This window comes from Anopheles arabiensis, chromosome 3, assembly GCF_016920715.1.
Source record: "Anopheles arabiensis isolate DONGOLA chromosome 3, AaraD3, whole genome shotgun sequence".
NCBI classification, from domain to species: domain Eukaryota; kingdom Metazoa; phylum Arthropoda; class Insecta; order Diptera; family Culicidae; genus Anopheles; species Anopheles arabiensis.
The window spans coordinates 10,756,318-10,766,692 of NC_053518.1; the positions used below are offsets into that span (position 1 = coordinate 10,756,318).

Consider the following 10,375-nt stretch of genomic DNA (forward strand, 5'->3'; position numbering starts at 1 on the left):
TGTTTTGGGACAAACACAATTAAATTCAAATGAAAGGTGATCATTACTCATTAAGACTACAGACATACTTTGTGCCGGTTGTTTTAAAACTGTCTCGTGGCAATGAAATCTAATTGGACTTGAACACCTTTAAAGGACACACGCGATAATGCCTGCATTTCTACATCCAGACAACAGTTCTAAGAAATACAGAGAGAGAGAGAGAGAACAGTTTGTGTGTCACTTTCTCCTCTTTCTATTTCTACTGCCCTCTTCACCGGCAAATGGCACCGTTAGACTCACCGTTTAAACAACAGCTTGTTTTGTCTAAAGTCCTTATCCGGATTCCAGCTCGTGCTGCAAATCCCCTGCAAACTGATTCTTGGAATCATCTATCAGATCGCGACGCGATTAGCCGGACGAACGATCTTACAATCTATCGGGTGGATGATTTCATAAGCGTAAGTAACAGTTTGCGGATGAAGGTGCCAGTTACTGGATGAAAGCAAAAACAAAACAATGTTGTGCTACAAATTCTAACCGGTGTGTTAAATAGACAACAGGCTAGCGAGACAGCTGGCTGGTGTGCCCCGAGGAGGTAGGGTAATACAATGTTTAGTAAACACATGGCAATGGGTGGATCTTGTTATTAGCCGACGTTCACGTGAGGCAAAAATTAAACCTTGCATAGACTGCCAACGCCGTCGACAAGCACCTAGGCCATACACTTAGTCGCTCCATTGATTTAATGGGCTCAGTTCTGCGGTAAACAACGCGCATGTTTGTGTTGTTTTACGCATGTAAAATTTTAAAAAATTTCCCACTGCCCACACCGCATCAACAAGCAGCGGTGGTTGTTGGTTGTTTTAGCAAACAAGACAAAGCCGTTACTACCGAATTTCTTAAAGTCACCCCTGTTCCCTTATCAAGCGAGAGGGTGAGCAAGATGTTTACTGCAGCCCAGTCGCCCCGACAACATTAACTCCTGAATAACTTCCCCAACCGTGTTTGGGTGTGTTTATGTGTGTGAGTGTGTGTATGCTTGGTTTCTACGCAGTGCATCGTCGGTCAAGGATTGTCCTCATAATTGGTAAGATCGTCAGTGACAACACCACAGCCTTACCTCATCACATAAAAGGGAAGCGACAGCCAGCAGCGCAACACAGGTAAGCACGTGGTCGCTGGTGTTGCAACCGTTTGGAAGCGAATTGACACACAATTCGCATTGTATCGCACAAATGTCTGGCCGACCGTCTTATGTCGATCATCAATCAATTCAGGTATGCAGGTATTGTCCTCGCGGTAGCAAAAAAATACATACACACACACACAAAAAGTGCATTACAAATGATTCTTCCCTCCCCGTCTTCGGTACACTTGCAATTGCAGCTTACAGCGGAGGCTGTAAACGTAGAGTAACAGGCAAGACGAGCCACGAACTGAGAAGCGACGACAATGACGATAATGCTTCCCCTGTCGATGGCCGACTGTGTCGATTAGACAACAATTCGGACCGAACCGGACTGATAATGGGAAATTCGAGCCACCGAGCCACTGGCAGGAGGTAAGACGGACGAACGATTAGCACCGGGCACACGGGGGCAAGCCCGCGTTGTAGAATGAACAAGCGAACCGATCGCGTACGAAGAAGAGCCCAACGATCTCGGGCCGTGGCAGTGGGGAAAAATCTTCGCGATTCTCGCTGCCGTGCCCCATTTAAGCGGTGGCAGTGGCCAAGGTAAGACTAGCAGCCGTCCAGTCAGGAGTGTTGACAAGTGAGTTGCAGCAGCAAGTGGCAGCAGCAACTGTGAGTGATAAGTGGAGTGATTTTTTGCGAATTTGGTGAACATTCGTTATTAGTTCCGGTGATTAGAAATCGAGTAAGTGATCGACAAAAAGAGGCTAGAATTTACATAGAAATTGGGATTATTGTAGCATCTACACATATTTTGGGTAAAGAATGTTTGTGATTGTGTGCATGCGAAGAAGTGAGTGAAAGTGTTACACCAGCAGTGATAAGAGTGACTTAAAGAGGAATGTGCTCACAACACATGGGAATCATTGATGTGAGGTGATCTTCAGATGTCTTTGAAGATCGCTTGCATAGTCTATGTTACAAGAGGGGTTTAAATACGATGTTCTGAATAGTTGATGATGATGTTATATGAAGATTCTAGTATGTTGCTCATAATCCATACCACAAGCAGGATGAAACATCTCTCTCTATCGTAATCAAATTGGAATAGCTTGGACCATTGTCTGAAGATCATTAAAGGCCTTTGACCTCTAGTGCAAAGTGCTTTTTTATACATTGTACCTCCATGTACTAAGTGCTAATAACAAACATATCACCTCATAAAGGAACTTGAAGCCTACTTGGACTTCGGAAGAATGAAGATCGTTTGAGAGCATTACTGCCATTTTTCAATCAATTAATCTATGTTTTAAGTGCATTAAAAAGATCGCCAACTAATGAAGACGTCTCACAGTCAAATAAAAACTACAATTTCCGGTCCATTTCCAATTCCAAATCATTTCATTTAACGCTCAATGAAATGCTTCTCCTACTCCCTGCGCAACCATCTGCCGCAGAGTGGTAATGATGATCACGAACAGTGTACCACGTCATCGTTATCTCGCCACCGGGGTTCATCATCCCGTGTCTTGTTCTTGGCTGCTTGGCTTGGCCTGGCTCCTGTCAACAGCCGAGACTTCCATCGTGGTTGCGTGGTACTGCAAAAACGGTTCTGTTTTTGTGACAGAACCCGCAGGCAACACCCCTGATAACCTTTCTAACCAGAACCTGCCTTATAGCGTAGGTCTGCCTTATGAGCGCAGTGCACACAGCTGGGGCTGGGGAAATTCCGCATCCGCGGGTACGTGCAGTGTGGCACGTTTGCTTTCTGTCCGGAGTGTCCAGGACAGTCAGAAAGCTGATCTGCTTTCCCATTGTTGTCCAATCAAAATTGTTGGATGCTATTTGGGGGTTGCAATAGAATTTAATCGATCGTTTGACACCTGTCCGTCGACTGGTTTAGGTCATCTTTTTGCCGTATCGAACCTGCTTGATTAGATAATCCAAATAGCAGCCGGTGGGTGCCATTCGATTGCTAGATTGTAAATTGGCAAAAAAGCAAAAGAAAAAAACCACCCGCTTATCAGCATTAGTAGGGCTGTCACTTTTTGGGCAATTCGTCTAACTTTGAGGACAAGGGCATACGAAAACGGGATTCGTCCGAGCGATTAGCGTTCGCCTGTTTTTTGCCTTTTGCCGATTGAACCTATTGAATTGGGACAGAATGATGATAAGCAACCACAAGAGGGATCGTAAATGGCCCGCGGAAATGCGAATGTCACGCTACGACCCACAGACTCGCTGGTATCTGGGCAAAGAACAGGGCCCAGCAAAACGAACAACAGTACAGCTTCCGCACGTAGTCGACGACGTCATCGTCGCGCATACAACAGCTGTCAATCCAGTGGTGGATGGTTTTAAACCGGTTCCCACTGGCCTTTGTGGATGCCTTCTTATCATGGGGGCCTCATCCGTCATTTTCAGCGAATGGGCACATCTAAACAGAGGAAAGGATAAGCGTAATAACAGAGCAGTTGTAGTAAATGTGTTACAATTGCAGCCAAACATCCATTGACGAACCGGTTTTCGTTTTTTTTTTTGCGGGTGAGCGAGAACGCATTGTGATCGTGTTGATGAACCCTGAAGTATGTAGAATGGCGTAACGGAGGTTCACCTTCACCAGGGTTGCCAGGTCAGGCTGGGAAATGATTCATGCAATTTGTGGTAGAATGGTAGAAGTGAAGAATTGAAGAAAAGCTATTTTCTGCAAAGCTCCGTCCGACGTTGATTGCTACATGCAACGGTCAATTATTAACCTACTTTTGCTGTGTCTTGCTTCTTCCTCCTATCATGCTTTCTAGGAGTGGGTTCGAATTGAACCGTTTTACCTTTACCTATCCGGAGAGCGCATCCGCCATCGAAGCAACCAAACCCGGAAACTCCGCACTTGACCCAACACGCCACTGCCAAGATGATGTCCAGAAAGCTGATCGATGAAAGCCGGGAAGGATACCTGGAGAATGAAAACTCCCCCTTCCTGATCAGCAACTACGGGTACGGCAAGGACAGCGTGAAGGTAATGCACGTGGTGCGCAGCGGGCTGGTGCACACGATAAAAGAGTTTGAGGTGGGCACAAAGCTGAAGCTACGCAGCCAGAAGGACTATCTTGAGGGTAAGCAGTGTGCCGAAGCCAACTTCCTGCGAGAGCCTAATGGAATGCTTGTTTATGGTTTTTCCCCCATCTCTCGATGCTGGCAGGCGATAACAGCGACATTGTGGCAACGGATTCGCAGAAAAACACCGTCTACCTGTTGGCGCGCAAGCACGGCCTCAAGTCACCGGAAGAGTTTGGCATCCTGCTGTGTCATCACTTTCTCAGCAAGTACTCGCACGTGGAGGAGGTGTCGATACACATCGAGGAGTATCCGTGGTCGCGGATGGGCTTCGGTACCGGCCCGTACAAGGATCTGCATAATCACGCGTTCGTCTTCACGCCGACCGCCATCCGGTACACGGACGTCACGCAGAAGCGAACCGGTAAGCGAAACAGGGGCGTGATAATTCAATTTTCCGGCTGTGTCACTTATGCTCTATTTTCAATCTTTTGATCCGGTCCAGAAATCAAACCGACCGTCATCAGTGGGCTGACGGATTTGCGCGTCCTCAAGACGACACAGTCGGCGTTCGTGAACTTCGTCAACGATGAGTATCGCTCGCTGCCCGACCAGCACGACCGTATTTTCAGCACGGTGGTCCGTTCCTCCTGGCAGTACTCAACCGTCACCGGGGTCGATTTTGATTACTGCTGGAACAAGGTGAAGCAGTGCATCCTGAACAACTTTGCGGGCGAAACGGAGAAGGGCATCTTTTCGCCGAGCGTCCAGAACACGCTCTACCTGGCGGAGAAGCAGGTGCTGGAGACGATACCGGAAATTTCGTCCATCGACATGACGATGCCAAACAAGCACTACTTCACGTTCGACTTCAGCAAGTTCCCGAAGGTGGTGAACGAGGTCGAGCTGAAGGAGGAGACGGTGTACGTGCCGGTGGACAAGCCGGCGGGCATCATCTACGCCCAGCTCGATCGGAAATCGGATCAGTACGTGAAGAGTAAGCTGTGAGATGGTTGCCTGTGGATGGATGGAGAACTGTGACCCGCGAAACCGGGCAACGCTAGTGGACTGTTTGGTCTTTGTTTTTATTCTATGAACGCTAAGGTGTGTCCTCAAGTAAACGTTAGCGTAAGTGATGATGTCATGCCGAGCTTCCTTGTATGGTCATCTTGGCTGGACTGTACCTCTGTCCCGTGAATTATTGCTGAATGTTTGCACGACTTTGAAGCGCCAATTGTTAATACTTATCGTTTGTTTTTGTGGTCAAAATGATGCTCCAAAAAGGTTATGATTCATGCAAACAAACGACACTTTTCGAATGTTTGCGTGGTGGGCAGTGAAGAGTGAAATAATTAATTCTTTGGAATTGATGCACACACCCTTTGGAACATGCATCAAAGGATTGGAGGGAAAATCAATTTGTTTGATTGAAGCGTTGAGTGTGGGAAGTGCATTTGTATCATTTTTTTGTGCATTTATTACACTCCCACAGAGTAGCAGAGAAGCCAGAACGTTCCAGTTTGATTGTTAATATAAGTCGATAAGGATAATTTTATCTCAATAAATGATATTATAGCATTATTTCGCGATTTTGTCCTTTTCCCAGAATATATTCTGCAAGATTCCTTCGTGGTAATTAAATAGCTCTTAAAGTTGATCTATTCCTACCGGAACTTCCTCCAATAGATGTCGTAATCCCTTACAAACTCCCTCAAAGTATTGCCCCACTCTCCTGTGGGCAGCGATTTATGAATACCGGATGTCCCTTTCCCGAGATCCGACACTAAGAACCTCATAAAGTGTAATCAATCGGCAGTATAAGTCACTTACCGTGAACAAGAAATACAGATTAGCAAAGCTTTTGCCAGAACCCGCCAATGCCCGCTTGACGATGGTGCAGCATAATAAAAGACGGGCGTAATTGTCCCCAACTCTACGCCAGCTTAATAGAGCCCTCAGACTGGCTGGTTTTACGATTACGATGAATGATGTAGTACTTGGTGCTGGTACATCAGGGAAAAAGGGCACCGCTTTTGGCCACTTTCGCGTCAAACTCAAACAACGTCCAGTATCGAGTGGACTTGGACACGATACTGTAGGATGGGTCATTTCATCATCTCGGGGTTGAGTGTTTGAGTGGAATTTGGGGACACGGCCCTTGAGGTGGAACAGGAAACGCAATAGAAGTTTCACTTTTGCACCGGCCGGAAGTGACACAACACAAGCGATGAAAGGGCGCGACAAACAATGAGTGAGGCAGAGAGATAAAGGGAGGGGAGTTCAGTTTTGGAAATGCCCGCAATGGAGCTGGTGGGTGAGCAAACGGGCGCTTGCGGTAAAGTAAACTCCAAAGTCAACAAAGGCTTAACTTTAAAACCATCTTCCTGCCGTCAGCACCATTCGTTCGCCAAAGACAAGGCACGAGAGCGAGTGTTGCAAACGCGTGTGCGGGAGAAGAGTGCGAGAGAGTGAGTCGTCCTGGGAGGTACGTTTACCGACACACTCATTAAAATATTGATGAGCTCAAAAGTTGCGCGCTTATCCGATACTTTGATCAGTTGGAAGTTGAAGCTGAAGTGGATTGGACCGGGTCAGTTTGCGGCGTGTGGCCACAGTGGGTTTTAGAAGCCGCAAACAACGCGAGTATCAATTTTGAGTGCAAAGTGAACGAAAGTTGAAGAAACAAAGTTGCTTTTTGCCAGTTCCGGGCAAGATGTTGTCTTGAGAGGGATTGTGAGTGCGAGTGCAATAGAACGTAATTACTGTGAACTCCCCAAACTCCCCAGCATTGTATTGCGGTAAACCGGGCTCCAGCAGTAATGGCAAAGCTAATCGCAAACTCAATTATAAAGTTCACGCTACGGTTGAGCTTATTACAACTCGCCATCGCGTCATCCGGTGCTGTCGTCACGGTTACGGGTGAGCATGTTCAGAACGGACGACCGCCAACCGAAGCCTACTTCAGGATGATCAATGACTACGAAGATGTGCATGCCGCGCAGAAGCTCCAGGACCGTTCGGATGCGTTTGCACTGTCGAGCGATCGTCGCAGTGTGGTAGAGTGTGGTGGCGTTTACAAACGATTGCAGAGTGAGATCCGATCGCCTGGTTTCCCTGCAGACTACCAAGGGCATCTCCACTGCGAGTACACGTTCAAGTCACCGTTCGTTTGCAGCAGTCAGTATCACTTCCAGTTTTTGGAGTTTTCACTGGAACCTTCGCGCAACTGCAGCAAGGACCGGCTAGTGATTGGTGAGGAGGAAGTGCTGTGCGGTACGGTGATCGGATCGAAGCTGTACGATGCACCGGGCGGTGTGTTGCGGGTTAAGTTTGTGACCGATGGATGGGGCTCGGGACGTGGCTTTCGGTTGCTGGTTACCCGACAGCCCTGTAGCGAGGACAATGAGGCGGCAGAGTCTTCAACGGCGTACACCGTGTACACGACGATCCAAGTTGCGGATGAGACAGAATCGAGCGGAGAAGACAGTGCCACAGAGCGACCGGAAGCCGTGTCGAATGATGTGAAGCATGTGAGCAGTCGTCAGGATATACCGCCAGAGTTTAACCCGGGAGGGAATGGATACTTGCCACCGGTGAATCCTTCCACTCCGGTGTATCCATCGCAGCCGTATCCACCACAAACGTTCCCGTGTTCTCAAGTGCCTTGTTCCTATCCACCGTGGGGATGTTCGGTGCCTACAGCTCCTCCATTTGTACCACCACAACCTCCAAGATTTCCATGCGATCCGAGAGTTCAATCCTGTGGACCTACGTACCCGTATTATCCATCATATCCTCAACCCATTCCAGTACAACCACCAGCTCCAGGATGTCCTACAGCACCTTGTGAACCTGTCCCACAGTACCCGCAGTATCCTTCCTATTACCCAGGATATCCAACGGTTTCGGGAGGTACGGAAGGCACCACATCACTCGGAGCACCAGCTCCACCTGGGTACGCACCAGTCCGAGAAACGGAATCACGACCTGAATTCCCCGAACCAACGACGGAACGCACTCCAGCAGGCGTTGAGCCCGAAAATCAAGTTTCATTCGTCCCTGGACTTGGCCCTGCGTGCTGCCGGAACGCTTTCAACCAGCGCCGATTCTACCTTTCCAGTGCGAACTTCCCCTCCCCAGTCACCCCCAATCAGGACTGTGTGGTTCAAGTACAACGACACTCCCCACTCACCTGCCGGCTGGTAATCAGCTTCAAGTTTTTCCTCTTCGGCAACGACCAATATCCGGGCTGTGCCGGTGGGTTCGTGGAGATCGATGGACAGCGCATCTGCGGCTGCCGGACGGGGCAAGTCTACCGGACGGCTGACTTTGGCCCTTATCCAAGCAAACCCATTCGCATCTACTCCCGCGCCGGACGGTTCCCCACCGTACAGGGCTTTGTGTTGGACGTTTATCAGGAGGAGTGTCCACAACGGTTCCCACTGAAGCGAAGCGATGGAACCGATAGGGAGCGCATGGTAGAGCGTCCGGTGCGGAATAGGCTGAGCTTCGAAATGGCACGTGCGGAGGGTCGTCAGTTGGCGGCGGCCGTTCCGGTCCACACCGTTCAACTGACCAACACAACGCAACAACAAATCACTCACCATTACTACTGGTACAATCTGGACGAAGCGGAACCAATCAAACGCCCGCAGGACGTCCCAAACGTGGCGGCCCAGGAAAGTCAACAGCAGCCCGCGGCGCTTCATCAACGACCTGTGGGGCTGTGGCCCCATTCTCAGAAGATTGTACCACTTCCACCGGCTACGCCGGCCGCCGGACCGAACCGATGCCTTTACTCCACGCTCGATTGGCTTCGATTAAAGCTGGACTGGTTGTGGATCTTTAAGCCGGTGTGTTTAGCCTAGGACTGTTGTAGCCCAAGTCGTCACGCCGTGTAGGCGGAGAGATGATATGGAGATAAATATAGACGCATTTTATACTAACCCGTATGATATTGTGCAGTACAGTACATTTCGCTTTTCGGAAACGGTGCAACAGGTTGCTCGTTCTTCGATAGATTCATTTCAATTTGCTCCAATGTGAACCTCTGGGGGTGAGTTCGTTTTCCCAAGACGCGTCTCGGACTCATTTGTCAGCTCTGTTACCCCTTTTTCTTTACGCTCCCAGCACGCTTCTTTACCAACAGGACGACAAACGGGAGGCTTCCTCGGGAGGCGACCACATTTGTCATCCACCATTAGCAGTAGTGTTATTTCATGCATAATGTACGAACTCAGGGGGGGACCAGGACACAGCATAGGTCGCCTGGCTGCTGTTTGGAGCATTGGCTCGCGTAGAAATAAGCGAAGGCGCACGTGGGCGTTGGCGTATTGTTTCTTGCGCTACGCCGACGTGCTGTGGCTTGTAATTGGGTACGCAAATGGACACAGTTTATCATGTGTGACATGGTGAGCATGAAAAAAGGGTTAAAATGATTGAACGCAAGACAGGAGAGCTTGCTTGCAAAAGGTTTTGAGAAATGATGATGGTTCGGGTTAGTATTACCATATCACATAATTATGTCGTGTGTCATTTGTTTCGGCGCGGCGATGTATGGAAGGTAAGTTAAGGTTTTGAAAAATGAAACTATCAACCGTATCAAAACACTCTCCACAAAGGGGGCGATTAAACGATCTCGCAGCCAAAGCAAACGAAGCATACTCCGTTCCTCGCAACAGATCCGGCCGTTAATCACCGCTTCTCGTAAAGCCAAAGCAAACAAACAAACAAACAACAGCCAGCTCACAATGAGATCGAAAGTGCGTCCGGACGACACGGAAACGCATTACGCTCGAGCAAACAATGGAATGAAGCGTTCAATGCGCAAACCACACACACACACACACATTGAGAGGGATGAAGAAAGAGAGGAAATTATGCAAATAAGCCACGAACCCTTTCATGTTTGGGGGAGATGTTGGTTGCTTTTTTTTGTTTTGAAACTGCGTTTAGTTTACGGTATTGTGACAAAATTGTGTGTTGCAATTGCAGCGACCTTAATTACACCAAACAAGTGAGTCAAGGTGAACGTTTTTTTACCTTTTGTATGCAGTTTGAAGTAACTCAGCGCCGTGTTAATTGATCAGCGGGAAAGTTGTAATTCTGCTGTAAATTAAATAAAGTTCGCAACAGTTCCTGAAAGCGCCCTCACTTTCAAAGGAACAACATAAAAGTGATCAAATTTCGCATGAAAAGCTTAATTCC

General features: G+C 48.3%; 2 protein-coding genes across 4 annotated transcripts; both read left to right on the top strand.

The window, feature by feature from the left end:
- Positions 1-398: 398 nt before the first annotated feature.
- Positions 399-5,749, top strand: LOC120902654 (uricase). Of its 3 annotated transcripts, XM_040311601.1 has the most exons (5): positions 399-1,259; positions 1,369-1,543; positions 3,916-4,227; positions 4,314-4,592; positions 4,674-5,749. In XM_040311601.1, the coding sequence occupies exons 3-5, from the start codon at positions 4,026-4,028 to the stop codon at positions 5,174-5,176; spliced, it is 984 nt and encodes a 327-aa protein (XP_040167535.1). In that variant the 5' UTR covers positions 399-1,259; positions 1,369-1,543; positions 3,916-4,025; the 3' UTR covers positions 5,177-5,749. The 3 variants fall into 3 exon arrangements, with proteins under 3 accessions (XP_040167535.1, XP_040167536.1, XP_040167534.1); XM_040311602.1 differs by lacking the exons at positions 399-1,259; positions 1,369-1,543 and adding an exon at positions 1,572-1,717; XM_040311600.1 differs by lacking the exons at positions 399-1,259; positions 1,369-1,543 and adding an exon at positions 1,724-1,859.
- Positions 5,750-5,835: 86 nt separating this feature from the next.
- On the top strand, positions 5,836-9,120 carry LOC120902653. Its single transcript, XM_040311599.1, has one exon. The coding sequence runs from the start codon at positions 6,988-6,990 to the stop codon at positions 9,034-9,036; it is 2,049 nt and encodes a 682-aa protein (XP_040167533.1). The 5' UTR covers positions 5,836-6,987; the 3' UTR covers positions 9,037-9,120.
- Positions 9,121-10,375: the final 1,255 nt, after the last annotated feature.

Bases quoted from the DNA above. Each gene is read 5' to 3' on its own strand.
- LOC120902654 (XM_040311601.1), top strand. From the start codon at position 4,026: ATGATGTCCAGAAAGCTGATCGATGAAAGCCGGGAAGGATACCTGGAG. The intron at 4,228-4,313 runs GTAAGCAGTGTG...CGATGCTGGCAG, and splicing joins CCAGAAGGACTATCTTGAGG to GCGATAACAGCGACATTGTG. The intron at 4,593-4,673 runs GTAAGCGAAACA...GATCCGGTCCAG, and splicing joins CGTCACGCAGAAGCGAACCG to AAATCAAACCGACCGTCATC.
- LOC120902653 (XM_040311599.1), top strand. From the start codon at position 6,988: ATGGCAAAGCTAATCGCAAACTCAATTATAAAGTTCACGCTACGGTTG.